This window comes from Equus przewalskii, chromosome 5 (assembly GCF_037783145.1).
Source record: "Equus przewalskii isolate Varuska chromosome 5, EquPr2, whole genome shotgun sequence".
NCBI lineage: Eukaryota > Metazoa > Chordata > Mammalia > Perissodactyla > Equidae > Equus > Equus przewalskii.
This window is the reverse complement of record NC_091835.1, coordinates 75,916,144-75,932,259: the sequence shown is the minus strand read 5'-3', so window position 1 is coordinate 75,932,259 and position 16,116 is coordinate 75,916,144. Positions and strand designations below refer to the sequence as shown.

At 57.1% G+C, this 16,116-nt stretch overlaps 2 protein-coding genes across 20 annotated transcripts; both read right to left on the bottom strand.

Moving 5' to 3' along the window:
• Nucleotides 1-154: 154 nt before the first annotated feature.
• Nucleotides 155-10,761, bottom strand: GLI1 (GLI family zinc finger 1). Of its 19 annotated transcripts, none has more exons than XM_070621835.1 (13): nt 10,254-10,675; nt 9,897-10,042; nt 6,947-7,094; nt 6,630-6,722; nt 6,169-6,364; nt 5,770-5,914; nt 5,326-5,415; nt 5,100-5,237; nt 4,633-4,782; nt 3,892-4,056; nt 3,168-3,398; nt 2,537-2,804; nt 155-2,101 (listed from the first exon to the last, which is right to left on the bottom strand). In XM_070621835.1, the coding sequence occupies exons 3-13, from the start codon at nt 7,044-7,046 to the stop codon at nt 357-359; spliced, it is 3,321 nt and encodes a 1,106-aa protein (XP_070477936.1). In that variant the 5' UTR covers nt 7,047-7,094; nt 9,897-10,042; nt 10,254-10,675; the 3' UTR covers nt 155-356. The 19 variants fall into 19 exon arrangements, with proteins under 19 accessions (XP_070477936.1, XP_070477937.1, XP_070477923.1 ...); XM_070621836.1 differs by having other exon boundaries at nt 6,947-7,073; nt 10,254-10,643; XM_070621822.1 differs by having other exon boundaries at nt 5,326-5,559; nt 10,254-10,560.
• A 1,532-nt stretch (nt 10,762-12,293) lies between these two features.
• On the bottom strand, nt 12,294-14,868 carry INHBE (inhibin subunit beta E). The gene is made up of 2 exons (XM_008533546.2): nt 14,280-14,868; nt 12,294-14,021 (listed from the first exon to the last, which is right to left on the bottom strand). The coding sequence occupies exons 1-2, from the start codon at nt 14,575-14,577 to the stop codon at nt 13,264-13,266; spliced, it is 1,056 nt and encodes a 351-aa protein (XP_008531768.1). The 5' UTR covers nt 14,578-14,868; the 3' UTR covers nt 12,294-13,263.
• Nucleotides 14,869-16,116: the final 1,248 nt, after the last annotated feature.

Genomic DNA, 16,116 nt, shown 5'->3' with positions numbered 1-16,116 from the left:
TGACCATCTCCATCTTTGTGAGTCTGATTTCAGGGGTTGGGATGCGGTGAAGGAGCTTCTCTGAAGAGAAGGGTGAGTGGATTAACTCCTGCTTCTCTTCTTGTTCCCTGTCATCACCCTCCCCCAAGAGAGTAACATAGAACTAGCAAGGCTCTTTCTGATGCAGTTTCTTTATTATCAGGAAAGTACCATTATCAAATTCCTCCCCCATGCATATACAGACTGTATACAACCCCCAGCCCATACCTCCCATCCCTGGGGCATCCTGGGGCTTATGGCTCCTCCTCCTGGCTTCTCTGTGGGGATGGAAACCCCTTAGGAAGTGTGGATCTGTGATGGGTGGGATTCCCTGCTCTTTAGGCACTAGAGTTGAGGAATTGTGTCTCCCCAGGCAGGGACCCCAGTAACACACTCATGTTACCCACAGCCATGTTGGGGGGCCCAGACGGAGGTGGGGTGTGTTCAGAGCTCTCCCCCTGATCATGGGCAGGGGGAGGACTCAGCCCCTGGGCCTCATCCAGAATAGCCACAAAGTCCAGCTGAGTGTTGTCAAGATCAAGAGAGTCCAGAGGGTTACACACTTGTCCTTCAGGAGGAGGGTATAAGGCAGGACCCCCTCCCAACCTGCCCACCTCTGGATGGCCACAGCTGGGGTTGCTTCCCCCTGCCTTGAGGGGCCCATAGCAAGTTGGCAGTGGGGGCAGAAGTCGGGGTGGTGCTGCTGCCCGATGGGAAGACTTGTTTGCCCCCACTGCAAAATTTTCATGACATGGTGAAGGGGTGGGATAGGAGCCTGACTTATGATGGGGCAAGTTAGGTGCAAAGCCAGGTCCGTAGGTGGCCACTGGGGCCTTGGCAGGGTTCGGGCTAACCTGAGAACCCCCCAGAAACTTGGGACTCTGGTAGAGAGGTTCCTGGACTGGGGGATCGCCTCTCCCCCCACCCTCCCACAGCAGCTCCTGTTGAGACTGGACATAATCACACACGAGCTGAGCCTTGAGCTGTCCTGTGGAATGAGTGGGGGAATCAAAATCCAGGCCAGGCCTGGATTCTGAAGGAAGGTAATCAGGGGGTGGTTGGGGATAGGGGCCTGCCTGGGGATATTGGGGAGGGGGAGGCTGGGGGTAGTGGGAGAACAGAGGCTGTGGTCGTGGAGGCCCCTCATTGGGATGGGCATTGAGGCAGGGTGCCAGTCCTGTGGAGTCAGAACCCACTGGACACCCCTGTTCTGGCTTGACTTGCACTTGTCCATAATGTTCAAGACGAGGACATTGGCTGTAGGCTCCAACCGGAGGCTTGGGGCCTGGGTACAGCCCGGTGTGGGAAGGGAACTCACCCCATGTTTCTGGAGTGGGGTCAGGATAGGAGACCTGCTGGGGACAGGGATTGGGGCCATAGTTGGTGGGTGGACCAGGTCCAAGAGGAAGAGAGCCTGGACCCCTAGCTCCATAAGGCTCAGCTGCTGCCCCCTCAGGTCCCCCATATCCCAGAGTATCAGTAGATGGGAAGTCCATATAGGGATTCAGACCACTGCCCATCATGGAGGTCCCAATCTCTGGCTCCTCCCGTAGCCCTCTGGTATCCATGGCAATATTCTCAGTGATGCTGGGGGGCTGTGGTGAGTAGACAGAGGTCGAGAGTTGGGGGTCAAAGTTCGGTCCTCCCCCTGTCATGGTAGGGGGTGTGTGGACACAACCCAAGCTCTTGAACCGCTGGACTCTGGCCGGGGCAGGGCGGTCAGCAGCCCGGGCTGGGTCACTGGCCCTCCGGGTGACTCCTACGTTGGGGTTGTAACCTGGATACTCAGCTCGGCTTCTCCAGGGAGGTGCAGGAAGACCCCCCATCCGATCCAGGCTGGGTGCTGCAGTGGGTGGGGTACCACCTCCCCTGGCTGAAGCATATCTTGCCCGGAGCAGGTAGTGCTGGGCAGGCGTGAGGCCAGGCAGCGAGGATGCCCCATTCTCTGGTGGGGAGCCAGGCGGGAAAGGGGAGGCCAGGGAGGAGCGGCGGCTGACAGTATAGGCCGAGCTGACACTGCTGGAGCTGCTGCTACGGCGGTCAAGAGAAGCTGGAGGGCCCAGACGGCGGGACGCAGGGGTGCCTGCAAGTGATGGGCAGAAAAGGCAAAGTGCTCAGGGAGCCTCCTGAGTCTCTTTCTGTCTCTCCCATGGGACAGCCTTGTCCTGGACTCCCAGGGACAGGCTCCTTAACTCTAACCACTCAGTTCTGTCTCTTTCTTCTCCCATGCCCTTCCTGCTTCTGTGTCACCAGGGATTCAGGGCCACTGTGAACAGTTGTACAGGTTGTATACTGTACATGTACACTGCATGATCCTAGGGGACAGCATTCACATGATAGACTTTGTATATCACAACACTTTTCTGATAGATGGAAGCAAAGTGTCTTAAGGAATGGGCACCTTTTTCTAATTGTACAAAAATGCTATATGGCAGCCCTGAAGGGTGAAGTCCTCTGTCCAACCTCAGGAAAGGTCCACATCTCAGCCCAGCAACCACCCGCCACACCCAGGTCTCACCCGTATGGGTCAAGCTGGGCAGTTTGAGGCCCCGGGGCCCTCCTGGCCGGAGTTGATGTAGCTGGTCCAGCCTGAGGTTCTCAAGGCGGCGAAGAGTGGACAGACCAGTGCCAGCAATGCAAGGCCCCTCGTCCAAGCTAGACAGGTCCTCGGTGCTGCCCCCTGCATTTCCAGTCATTTCCACACCACTGTCTGTATTGGCTGCGCTGCCTGCTGGGGAGTGGTCACTGCTGCAGGATGACTGGGCCCCAGGGCTTGGCTGTGGCTTCTGTGGGGAAGATGAAAGCTGAGGGTGGCCCCCTTCCCCACAGCTCCCTGAACTTGGTGAGGGGCTAAAGCTTGTGTCCCAGTGACTGCTGGGGCTGAGCGGAGGCTTATACGTGAGGGAGGGCTGAGCAGGAGAGGGACAGGGGCAAACTGGAGGACAGATGTTTTTGCTGAACCAATTAAATAATTGCACTAAAATCCCTAGATTTTGGGTAGCCCAAGGAGCAAGACTGGGACAAGAGACTGGAAGGCTGGCCACAGAAGAGTGATTTCCATCGGAGGGATGGACAGGTTGGGTGGGAACCAGAAAGATGGCAGCAGGCAGACAGGGACATGGAGGCGGGGCTGGCCCAGGCTCTCTCACCATGGCCCCCTCCGGCACGGCCAGTCTGCTCTCTTCCCTGATGGGGCCTCCATCCCGCTCCCTCTTGGGCTCCACTGTGGAAAGGGATGGTACCCGGGGTAGGGGGCCGTCGCCTCGGTGCCGCTTGGTCACATGGGCATCAGGACCATGGACCGTCTTGACGTGTTTTCGGAGCGAGCTGGGATCTGTGTAGCGTTTAGTACAGCCGGGGAGCTTACACACGTACGGCTTCTGTTGAGTGAAGGGTGAAGACGGTGGGCACAGGGGTCAAAGTGGAAGAATGCAGAAGGAACAGGAAAAGTGGTGGCATGGTGTGAGGATGAGGGGCACGGGGGGAACACACAGTAACCGAGGAAGTCAGGAGACTGGGGCCCTTGGAGTAAAAGATGAGAAGGTTAAGGTTGATTAGGAAACTGATGGCCCAGGCCTGGGAAGATGAGGGCTGAGCCCAGGTCTGTGAGGCCTCATAAATTCAAGGGCTGAGGGGACCAGGGGGTCCCTCTATTTTGAATGGGTCTATTTTAGGTCCTTTGGCTGGTTAGAGGCAGGGGGAGGGGTGGGTGGAAGTGGAAATTCTTGGTTTCAGAGAGGCCTTCTTGGGGTGAATTATATGTGAAGGGGGAACTCACCTCTGTGGAGTGGGTGCTGGGCTAAGGGATTTACGGGGAATCTCCCCAGTGGGTGGCTTCTCAAGTGGGGAGGGTCTCTCGGGTGGGGCATTCACCTCATTGGAGTGGGTCCGGTTCTGGTGCTTGGCCCGGTCACTGGCATTGCTGAAGGCCTTGCTGCAGCCCTCATGCTCACACATGTACGGCTTCTCACCCGTGTGGGACCGCAGGTGCGTCTTCAGATTTTCGAGGCGTGAGTATGACTTCCGGCACCCCTCAAACTGGGGGATATGGGGGTCAAAGGACAGCTCTTAACAGAAGGACATGGAGATTAGAGGAATCCTAAATCTCAAAAGGGACATCATCAGAGAATATAAGATAAGGTGGCAGCACTGGTGAAGCACTGGGGCTTCAGGAGAAGTCCCAGCATTCAGGGACAAGGGCAGGCAAGAGCTGGGGGAACAGAAGTGGCTGGAGGCACTAGACCCCTGCCTGGGGACCTTCGACTATCTTAGGATGGGGCCGATCTGAGAGTGTCTTCTGTCCTTGATGCAGGGCTTTTCCATTAGGCAGAGTAGGAGGCACAGTGCCTGGGGCCCATGAAAATATTTTAATTTCTTTTAAAATCAGGGGAAAAAGTTAACTTTTGTGTCCAAGAAAGTGTTGTAATATATACCAGTATGTTCATCTGTATACTAACATGGTCATGAAATACAATTTGTTAGTAATTGTTTATGGAGGAAGGGGCCCGCTGAGGCACAACTGCCTAGGGCCCATGACAGTTATAATGGGGCCCTGCCTTGGTGGGGAGCCCCAGTGGAAGGAAGGACGCTGAGCTTGCGCAGTGGGTGCCTCACCGTGCACTTGTGTGGCTTCTCGCCCGTGTGTCTGCGCATGTGGACCACCAGCATGTACTGAGCTTTGAAGGGCCTCAGCTCCCGGGAGCAGCCCCCCCAATGGCACACGAACTCCTTCCGCTCCCCGTGGATGTGCTCGCTGTTGATGTGCTGAGGGAGAAGAGGCAGAGGCTCTCCGATGCCCCCGAGACCCAGAATAGAGCTTCCCTTGACCTCCCTACCCCCCATATTCCTTCATGGCTCCGTCTCATGGCGAAAGAAGGGGCAGGAAGAACATCATAGCCCACACCCCCAGTTCTTGCAAGTTTCTAAAACAAAACCACAGCTCCTGGGTTTCTGCCTACCCACCAGGCACTCAACCTCACCCTTAGTATCCTCTGACGTCCTGCCCTCAGCCTGACTCCACAACGTCCCCCCGAGAATATCCTGCAGGCTCCAGCCAGCATTCCTGTTACCCCCGGGCTCACGTGCACTAGCTGCTCCTGGGAGTCAAACTCCTGGCTGCAGCCATCCCAGCGGCAGTCAGTCTCATACACAGACTCAGGCTCGGGCTTCTCTTCTCGCTCCAGATCCTCCCGCCCATCCAGCAGCCCCAGCAGGGGATCCTGAGGCAGGAGAGGCAGTTCTAGGTCACTTGGGTGGCAGCTTTCCTTGTGCTCAGGTTCCAGAGGCAAAGTCCCCCTCCTCCCTTACCTGTGTGCCAGTGGAGTTGGGGCTGGACATATCACCTTCCAAGGGCTCCTCGGGGCATTTGCTAACCAGCATGTCCAGCTCAGACTTCAGCTTCCCCAAGGGAAGAGGCGAGGGTGATGAAGGGAGAAGTGGGCAGAAGGAAGAGGGAGCCCAGCCGGGTCTTCCTGCCCTGAGCGCCCCCACCCAAGCAGCTGGAACCCCTGGGTTTGGAAGAAACTTCCTCCAAAGACTGCACTGGTGAACGGGATGGGCAAAAGGTGGGATCTCATTTGGAAGAGTCTGATTCAACCCCCAAGAGTGAACCTCAGCACCCATTCCCCTTTATTTTTCTGCTACTGAAAACATTCTTATCCCCTGTCCTGCCTTCATAGTCCCCCTAGAGTCTACCACCCACCCACCCACCCTGAGCTGAGGGAAATCAGGTGGCAATATGAGGACTCTCACCTGGCAAGTTGGGAGGGGTCCCCGGGACTGAGGATGCGGCATCATCCCACTGTGGGTGGGGTCATGGGGACCACAGGGCTGGACCGCAAAGGAAGGCGAGGTCCCTTTTTGGTGATTCATCTGGGCTGGGAATCCCAGAGATGGGCTGAGGAGGAGGAGGGGAGGCAGTTATTTAGGACTATCATCTCAAAGTCTCAGGAGTTCTTGGGCTATGTGGAGGGTTCTGGAAAACTTGGTAGGGGAAGCGGTTGAGCCCAGTCCCAGGGAAGTACTGAGGAGGGCTTCAATGCCTTTGAAAATGATAAGGATTCAAATAGGGTCGGGGGTTTGGACGGCTTGAGGCTTTTAATGGGGTTTGGTAAGGTCTTTTGGGGCCTCTTAGCCTGGGGCTATCTGCACCTCATGGTGCTGATGGAGAGGTGACCATAGGAGCCTCCCGGAGATGCACAGCGTGAGTTGATAAAGGCCACAAGGGAGCTGGGCGAGGTGCGGATAACTGTCTGCAGGTCCAGGCTGGCGTCCGAGAGGGGTGAGATGGAGAGTGCCCGCTTCTTGGTCAACTTGACTGCACTCCGGGGAGGAGGAAAAAGTGGGGCTGGGGCAGGAAACAGGAGATGGGAATGGTAAAGGGGCGTGTCTCTTTGTGCACCCAACCCGTAGGTCCTGACTCTCAGCAAAAACGTGACACAACTCTGCTTTGCCCTGTTGACGCCATCTGTGACCTCCTGATCACGCTGTGACCCCTTGCTCCCATATCCAAGCATTTCCTGTTCCAAGTTAGATCCCCTGCCCTCCCACTTCCTCCCTCAGGACAAGTCTCAGAGGGGCAGAAAAGGAAGAGATGTTGCCTGAGGCCTCACCCTCAGTGCAGCTGTTGGTCTCTCTGGCTGGCCCATAACTGTGGGGGCCGGACATGAGGTTGGCCTGGTGGCAGAAGGGCAGACCAGACAGTCCTAGAAAAGAGACAGCTGGAATGGGGAATGGGAATGGAGGACACACAAGGCCTCACCTTGAAACCCCAGGCATGGCATGATCCCATATTCCAAGACCATGTGACATGGGCCCTCAAACCTTCCTGTGATGGGAAGCTGGCATAAAGGGTGGGAGATGGAAGAGGGATCCCTGGGATGAGAGATCTGCCAGTCCTCAAGGCCCAGGGATTAGCGTATGCACTGACCTTCTGTCCCCATGCTGGGGGCCCCCTGACTGGGGAGGGGCCGGAGACAGCAGGGTTCGCCATAGCTACTGACTGGTGGTGGGGTCATCGAGTTGAACATGGTGTCTCAAAGGAGAGTGTGGGGACACTGCAGGAGGGGAAGGGAGATCTGCAAGTCATAAAGGTGGGAGGGAAACAGGGAAGGTCAGATAACTACCTCAGGCACAGAACCTGGGGCAGAGCTTCCATGTGCCCCCAGCCCCTCCAAGACCTCAACTGTGGGAAATCGAGTTGAAATGAGCATCACTCAGCTAAGGAGAGGGTGAGGAGAGAAGTCCCAAAGAGGCAGAGACAGTCTTGGCAATCTTTGTGGGAACTGGGTGGGAGCTTCGCCTGGGTGGTCTGGGTCTGACAGGGAGGTGGACTAATTGTGCCTATATGAGCTTCAAGTGACTTTATACCATGGGCCCTCTATTTCTTCTTGCTCTGAGCACGGGCCAGCTTTGAGGAGTGGGATGGGGGAAGTCATGAGGAACGTCTGACTTCAAGTCCTGGGCTGGCTGCTCTGCTCCAGCTCCTTTTCTGTTTTCATTTGTTCCTGCCCCGGGGACAGCCCTTCTACAGCCTAATGTCCAGCAGAGGGCGCCCTCGCCACAGCCCAGACTGAGAGGCTGGTAGGGCCAGGAGAGAGCACGGATAGACTGCCCTTTTCTCCCGAAGGCAGAAAACTGTGTAGAAGGGGATAAGGTTTCTGAGGGGTGCCTCGCGGGTCTGTAGGGTAAAAGGATGGAATCTGATGTTATTCTGGCGTGGTTTGAATCTGGGCCCCCATCTAAACTCTTTTGGTCTGTTTTTGGGGAAAAGGAAAAGCACCATGAAGGAAGGTTTTGGGAGAATGAAAAAAACAAAGCCATCATCCATTAGAGAGGAGTAGTAAAGGAGAGGCTGCCACTGCCCGCTTTTCTCCTAAAACTCCAGTTTTTAGTCCACCCCAGGTTTTCCGGTTTCCCGGGACTGAGGGTGGGGTGGGGCGGGGTAGGGTGGAGAACGACCGGGAGCGGGCCGGCCGGCGCGGTGGGTGATCCCGGGATGCTGGGATTTAGGGTGAGGGCGGGGTAAGATGGGGAGCGGAACCCGGACCCCATGATCCAGCCCGAGCCCCACAGCCTGGGCTGTGCCCTTCCTAACTCCTCCTTTCCCAGCGGAGATCCGGGTCCCGCATCCAAGACCTCCCAACTCGACCCTGGCACTAGGTTGTTGGGGGGGGGCACAGCTGGCTGGCAGCTGGATGGGGGGACACTTCTCCCGCCTCCTTCCTCTATGACTCACCCAGGGGAAGGAGGCGAGGGCTCGCAAATGACCCCCCAAACACTAAAGAGACTCCCCCAAACATGCCCACTCAGTCATCTTCCTTCCCCACAGCTCAGCGGCAGAGGAGCCGGGATGGAAATGGGGTGACATCCCTCTTTGCCCACGCGTGCCACTGCCCACCCACGTCTCCCCTTCACACTAGTGGAAGAAAAATTTCGCCAACTTTTCCAGCTTCAGTTATGTTTCCTGGGGTGTGGATGAGAGCGAGGAAGGGGCAGGGAGCTGCAGGGTTCCCCTCCTGGAGTCCTGAATCATCTTCTGTATCCCTATTTTCCAGAGTCCTCCTCGCACCCCCGCTCCCCAACTCCCAGGAGTCGGCCCCGCCCCCTTCTCCCGGTCCCGCCTTCCCCGCCCCCGTGCCTCCTCGGCCCACCCAAGTCGCCGCCGCAGGCTCTGGCTGCAGACAGCTCCGCTTCCCCCGCCCGCCCCGGGAGCCCAGTCGAGCGAGCCGCAGTGGAGTCGGGGCGGGGAGGCGGGGGGGTGCGCGGCGGTAAGAGGCGGGACACATTCTCCCCTCCTCCCCTCAGTGCATCCAAAAAGCTGGCAGTGGCGCCTAGGTGGTGGTGGGGGGGCACTGTTGGAGACTAGGGGTCCCCGTGGCGGGGTGGAAAAGAAAGAAGAATGCAGAAACTATAGGGAGAGAAAGTGACTGGGTAAATAAAATAAGGTGTGTATGGGGAGGAGGAGGTGCCAGGACACCTCAGGTTCCCGGGTATCCCGGATGGCTTCCCAAGGGTTAACCCCTCCAGACCCCCGGGAACCCCTTAGTGACGTCAAGGGCGGGGTCTGTGCCGCCTGGCAGGGGATACCGGGGAGATAATGAGGGGGGGCTCTGGACCCCGCCCCCCTAGGGAAAACCACCCTAATTCCGGCCCTTACAATTCCCCAGGGGAAATCGCCCCTCCTTCTCCCTCTACTGGATCATAAAGACCAATCCTATGAAGACCCCAATTCTTCAGCCCCCTGAAACCTTCAGTCTCTAGTCTCTATGGGATCCCCTTTCCCTAATCCTGTCCCCAAAGCTAGCTGCCCAGGGCGGATTGTTTCGGGGTCACGGGGCCTGAAAGAGGCTTCAGAGCGGGGAGTAAGGGCAGGCAGGGTGGTCTGAGCCAGAGGAGGGGCCTCGGTCCCCAGCTCCCGTTTGGGAGGGGGGCCAACGGGGATGCACAGGCAGGCAGCGGCCCGTGGTCCCGCCCTGTCCCAGTAGGGGTCTCCCTATGGCTGGCCCCAGCTGCCCTGGTGGTCCTGAGGTCAGAGGGTCAAGACAAGGTCTCCTCAACTCCTCCTTAACACCCTGCCCACGGCCCTTGGGACTCAGGAGTCCAGATTCCTCGAGGAGTCTTTCTAGGGCCTAAACTAGACACTGGCTCCTCCAGCGCCTCTTCTAGTCCAGAAGGCACTCCTTTCCCCCACAACACAGGCACCCGCAAGCACATCTGTCACAAGACAGGTCAGGGGTTCAAGCCCAGCCCCCACCCCCACCCCCGGTGGTTTTGTCGCCTCTCACACAGCCATCACCACCCCACCTAGGGCTCTCTCGTTAGCTGTCCCCTCCTTTCAGAAACACTGACGTCTTCCTGCCCGGCGCTTAGAGACACACCTGGAGTTCCCTCTACCACGCAGACCTCCAGCTAGCCGTCCCTCCAGCCTCTTCATCCCAACCTCCTGAAAGTGAGATGTTTCTAATGTATGGGAGAGGCAGAGACAGACAAAGAGATCCACGGTTGCCTGAGACAGACACACAGACTGTCAGAAGAAAAAGATACAGAGAAAGGGAGATACAAATGAAAAAATTCTCCAAACTTTCTAACATCTCACCCCAGGCTCTCCCACCCCCGTTTGCCTCTGTGCCCCAGGTCTCCCTCTTGGCTGGGCAGCGTCTCTCACAGGCAGAGCATCCCCTCAGGCCCCCTCCCCCACCGCTCCCAGGTGGTCCCCCGCCTGCCCCCCTTCTCACCTTCGTCTGGGCGCAGGGCTCGGGATGCGCGGTCCAGGGCTGGAGTCTGGGCTGGGGGTGTGCGGTGGGGAGGGGGGGCGGACAGACCACGGCAGCGCAGCCTCAGTGCCACCCCCACCCCCCTAACCTGGCCCCCAGCCCTCCCGCCGGCCCAGCCCGCCGGGCCGCGAGCCGGGACCACCCGCGAGAAGCGCAAACTTTTTTTTTCCTTTTTGCAAAAACTTTTTCTCGCTCAAGCTGCTGGCGCGCCGCCGCTCTTCCCGCTCGCCCCTCACCTCCCTCCTATTTCCCTCCCTCTCGCCGTTCTGGAAGACGAGGCGGGGGAGCTGGAAGCGAGAGAGGGGGTGCCGGGCTCATTGCACCCCCAGGACCCCCAGGATCCTCCCCCTCCCTGGAGGGACCCTATACTGCCTACACCCCCCCCCCACCCCCCCTGCTGAACACGCTGCTGGTGGTGGGCAGTAAATCCCGGCATGGATTCTTGGATCGGCTACGTACGGAAAAGCCCTTGAACCAGAGCCAGAAAAAAGATTGAGAAATAAATGGGGCCGGAGAATTGGGGGGTGGAGTGGGGGGGGAGCATTAAAACGTCATCCGAGAAAGATAATGTTGGAGGTAGGGTCATCGACTTTGGTTGGTGCTAACTGAGCATTCCGCCACCCCGTAGTTTATCTGCCGGTTTCACCCCTTGGATGGAACATGAAGGGGTTGGGACAGAGTTGGGGTCTGGTGGAAGCAGGGTTGGGAAAGAGTTGGGGTTGGGGGCCCTGCGCAGAAGATGAGGGGTCTATGGAGCATAAAAGAGAGGAGCAGGTGGCTGAGGCTCTGGGTGCAGGGTATGTGTTCACTAGGTTACTGAGGAACCCTGGGACTGAAGCACTGTTGTCCTGTTCCCCGAGAACCTCCGTTCTCCTTCTCGAAGTTCTGGAGACTGCGGCCACCTCCGCACCTCTGCGCTGCTCGCTCTCTTTCGGCTCCTCAAGCCTGTCTGCTCCCTCTGCTGGCCTTTCTGGCACATGACACCCTCTCGGAGTCATTGGAGGCAGAGACTGGGGGAGCCTGTAGGAGACTTAACAGGATGCCCCAACCAAAGCCTAGTTAGAAACCCAGGGAGGGGCTTGTATGAGCCCAGAGAAACGGAGGGCACGCCGGCAGATGCTGCTAGTGCAGAGCGGTAGTGCCTAACTGAGAGGGGAGTGCCCTGTGCCTTTGGATTTGTGTTGCCATGGTGACCAGATGCCGGGGAAGGGGCAGCTATTTTAGTCTCTCTGACCTTTCTTTATGAGAAAGGGGAGAAAGCGTGGTGGGGGAAAGGAGTCCCTTCCTTTTCTGTCATCCCTCAGACAGACCTCCCACACCCTAGCTCTGCTTCCAAGAACTACCTTCTTGGGCCTGGAGGGTCAGTAAGTTCACTCTGCAGTCTGAAGGTCCAGGGAAAAAGTGAAGTTAGGAAGAAGTCTGAGGCCCTACAAATACAGGTAGTAATGGGGGGGGCCGGGGGGATTGCAGATGAGGAACCCTATTTGACCCTCCCACCCCCACGTGACTGACCCAGACACCGGTTATGCTTAGAGGGTAAGACAAGACCAGTGGTCACTGGAGAAGGGACCCTACACATGCTCCAGTGCCAGCACCTTCTTTCAGGCCAGCTCTTTTACAGCACACTGCTTTATCCACCCCACCCAGGTCTCTAGATCAGAGATTCTCAAACATTTTGGTTTCAAGACCCTTTTACACTCAAAAATTATTGAGCTAGGAGGCCGGCTGGTGGCCAAGTGGTTAAGTTTGCACGTTTCGCTTCTGTAGCCCGAGGTTCCCAGGTTTGGCTCCTGGGCACGGACTTACACACCACTCATCAGGCCATGCCAAGGCGACATCAGACATAGAAGAACTAGAATGACCTACAACTGGGATATACAACTATGTACCGGGGCTTTGGGGAGAGAAAAAAAAAAAGAGGAATATTGGCAACAGATGTTAGCTCAGGGCCAATCTTCCTCACCAAAAAAGCATACTTAAAAAATAAATAAATAAACATTATTGAGCTTTTGTTTATGTGGTTTATATCAATTTACCATATTAGAAATTAAAACTGAAAAAACATTTGTAACACAAGCACATATCCCATTAACAATGATGGCAGAAAGATGATGTAATCACATGTCACGCAGCCTCTGGAAAACTCCACTTTATGCTTTGGAGATAATGAAAATTAAAAAGGCAAATAACATCTTAGTATTATTGTGAAAATAGTTTTGACCTTGTGGACAGCCCTGAAAGGGCCTCAGGGACCTCCCAGGGGTCCCCAGACCACACCTTGAGAACCGTTGCTCTGGACCCTCACCCCAGCCTTTCTTTATGACTCACACTTGTTGATTTTTTTCCCTTCGTTTTTATTAGGAAAGTCGAAATGTTTGTCTCCCCAGTGGGTCCTGCCTCCCAGGGAAAACCAGGGAACTTCTCAGGCTCAGCACCCTTCTCTCCTGACTCCCATTTCTGGGGCTCTCCTAAAGATCTTCCCTCAGTCCCTTGCCCTTTTCCCTCTTGACCCTCCCTTAAAGCACTTCCACAGTCCCCACCCTTGGCCAGCTTGTTTCCCCTGCTCCAAGCCTGCTGGGTCCTCTGTCTGCTTCCTCCTTCCCTCACTTGAGGACTTTCTCATCTTGAGAGAGACTAAGTCATTTTTCTCTGCCTTCTCCTTCCCTCCCCTCCCCCCCCCTCGCCTCTGCCATCTTCTCATAGGGCCTAGGGTAGGAAATCACACTTTCTGGGTAGACTCCTTTAGAGGACACACTTTCCCTATCTCCCCACACATCAACCAGCCTGGAATAGGCTGGAGTCTGGACAAGAAGATGCCCATCTGGGTCCCATAGAGGTCAACCCAGTCATACTGCCAGGTGGCCCATTGGGTGGGGCTGTGGATCAGAAATCTGATGCCTCCAGCCACAGATGCCCTTTGCCTGGGAACCCCTGACGTGATCTCTTTGCTCCAAACCCCCAGGTCCTCTTGCTAGCTGCAGCCACAGGCCTCCACCACCATGTCTGGCACATCTGTCTTGACCACATTGCCATCACGGTCGAGATAGAGGAGAGAGAGAGGTCTTCGGGCAGTAGGGACGCAGCAGGAGTTACCCAAGGGCCAAGGGTTGTTGGCCTTGAGGAGGCTGAAGACAGCAGAATGGAAGGAGGCAGCAATGCCCGGGCTGCCAGCCAGGTGTGGGGGGCACTGGCCACTGCAGTAATTCAGCTGGTACCCCTCGGGCTGCAGGATCCAGTCCCGCCATCCCAGCTCCTGAAAGTCTACATAATGGTCTCGCCTGCAACATAAGGGGGTCTCAGGCTCACAGGTGGGGGTCCTCCTCCTGGCCCGGCCTGCTCCAGGCTCACTGGGCCGGATCTTAAGCTCCAGGAAGGGCCGCCGGTCTCCCACCATGTCCAAGAGCTGGCGAGGCTGTCGGGCAGCTGTGCTGTTGTCTTCTAGGGGTCTGCAGTCTAGTTGGAGTTTCAGGACACCAGACTCCTCACCCCTCAAGCCACTAGAGGGCAGAGTCAGGGCGTGCCAGCCCGGGGTTTTCATTTGGTGCTCAGCTAGGAGGGCGCGGGACCCTCGGCGCCTCCTCCTGGGGCCGCATTGGAAGATCCTCAGGTAAAGAGCGCCAGGAAGGGTGGGGAGCGCGTGCAGCCAGAGGCGAGCATGCTCCAGGTGGTGGGACCGAGGAGCGGACAGGTGAAAAGTGAGAACGGAGCTGCAGGTGGAAGTGGAGGAGTCTGCCAGAAAGATGGAGAAGGTACTGAGGAATGTGAGCAGAGATGAAGCTCTCCTCTGAGACCCCTGCAAGCCCTGCCCACTGCTCTCCATAGCACCCACCTTTAGAAGAAACAGGGACCCCTTCGCGTCCTCCGCAACCGGTCCCTGCCCCATCTCTGCCTCCTCCTCCCACACTCCGCTCCCTCTGCCTTTTATCAGTCTCCCCTTCTGCCTCCTTTTCCCCCCATCTGCCCTCTGCCTATCTCTCTCTCACCTACCTGTGATGGTAGCAAAGCTGATGACCTCCTCCCCATTCGCTGGAGCCGCACTTCCTGGCTGTAGTCTCCGGAGGGCTCTGGTCAGCGCAGCCTGGGATGGAGGATGAGTTATTCTGGGACGACTGGTCAGGTGCAGCCCTTCCAGGATTTGCTGCTTGGCTAGCTCCAGGACCAGGGCTCGTTCTGCTTGAGGTGCTAGTGTGGGGCCCCCACAGGAGGGACACACAGACCCTGCCCCCTGTGCCCACACCAATGCCCACAGCAGCACCAGCTGGAGCTGGACATCAGGGAGCCCCATGCTCCTGGCAGATGGCCCTGGGTCGGGTTGGGAGCCTCAGATGGCAGTTGCTCCTTCTGTTGAGTCGTATTGCGTAGAGGCCAACGAGGGCACAGCAGCAGCAGACAGCAGTGCCACACCTACCCTTGGCCAAGGGTAGAGCCACCTGTCTTCTGTTGCCTGGGACTCAGGAAGGCAGGAAGTGGATGGTCCGCTGGGTAGCTGTGTTTAGCGCAGTCGGCCAGTTTGACCCTCACAGCTCACGTCTGGTTACTGACTGAGGCCTCTTTAGAGCCAGCAGCTTGGGGCTCCCTCACCTAGTGATCAGCCGGTGACCTACCCTCTGAGCCTCGGGATTGGCCAGCTGTGCTGCCCATCAGGTCCCTGCAGGGGGTGGAGGTCCCCCCCTGGAGCTCGGGTTTCACCATCTGGCCCTGGTCACTGAGCTTCAGGTAGGGGTATGGGGGTGGGGGGGGGGTAGTGTGGACACACATGATGCAAGAAAGAGGATGATTTCACATGCTCAGGCCCCAAGGTCTGGGATTCGGGGGAGGGAACTCCATATGAGCAAGGTGGGGCCAGCAATTTCCTCCCAGACCCCAGTCTTTCTAGCTTGCCCAGCCACCTCTGCTGCAGCAGTTTCCATGAGGCAGCTGTGAGTTCCAGTGGTTATTTCTCTGGGGTCTCTGAGTCGGAAGGAGAACTCTGATGTCTTTACTTCTAGCAAAGAGGCTGGAACAGGGTAGAGAGGCTGGGGGGGTGGGAGGAACGGAGTCCTCTTGCCCAGGCCAAGGTGACCGTGCAACAGGGCACAGAAGTCACCCCCTGACCCTGCCTGTGCTGGCCGCTCAGAGTCCAGTTGGACTGGAGCACAACGTGGAGGAGGGCATGGTAGGGAGGGGGGGTGGCATGTTACTCTGATGTCTCAGGAAACCCAGAGAGGTGGGAGTGGGGTGATGCAATCTTACAACAGGGCAGAGTCCACCGCAGCTGGCAGCGGGCATGGGACTTGGGAGGGCCTGTCCCTGGCTGCTGGTTCTCTTGCAGGGTACTGTGAGTGTTGCCTAAATTTGAGGCATCCTAGAATTGGTGCCAAGCTTCTATTAATGGGGCTGGGAAATGGGAGGTTTAAGGGCTTTTAAGAGCAAAGCAAGGAGAGTGCAGCAGCTTTAGTTCCAATCCCAGCCCTCCTTACCACCCTTCCTCACTGACTTACATGGGAGGCCCAGGGCCTTTCTCCTTATGTCCCAATTGCTTCAAGAAGCTCGGAGGAAGCGAGTGTGACTTGGCAGTGTGTCCCCACTCCATTTTATTCATCTTCCCCCTATTTAGCCCGTGGGGATTGTCAAGAGAGACTACTAGATCTGTCACCAGCGGGAGGAAGGTGTTGCTTTGGGGGATGGGCCTCAGTACCTCCAGTGTCCACCATGTGGCAGTGCCGAGCCACTGGACAACATCACCCTTAGCGCTGACCAGCTTCCCAAGGAAGATGCTGCTCTAGGAGTGGAGAGATGCAGAGCACTTCCCAGTCTCTCACTCTGGGGACCCTGCCTCTCCAAC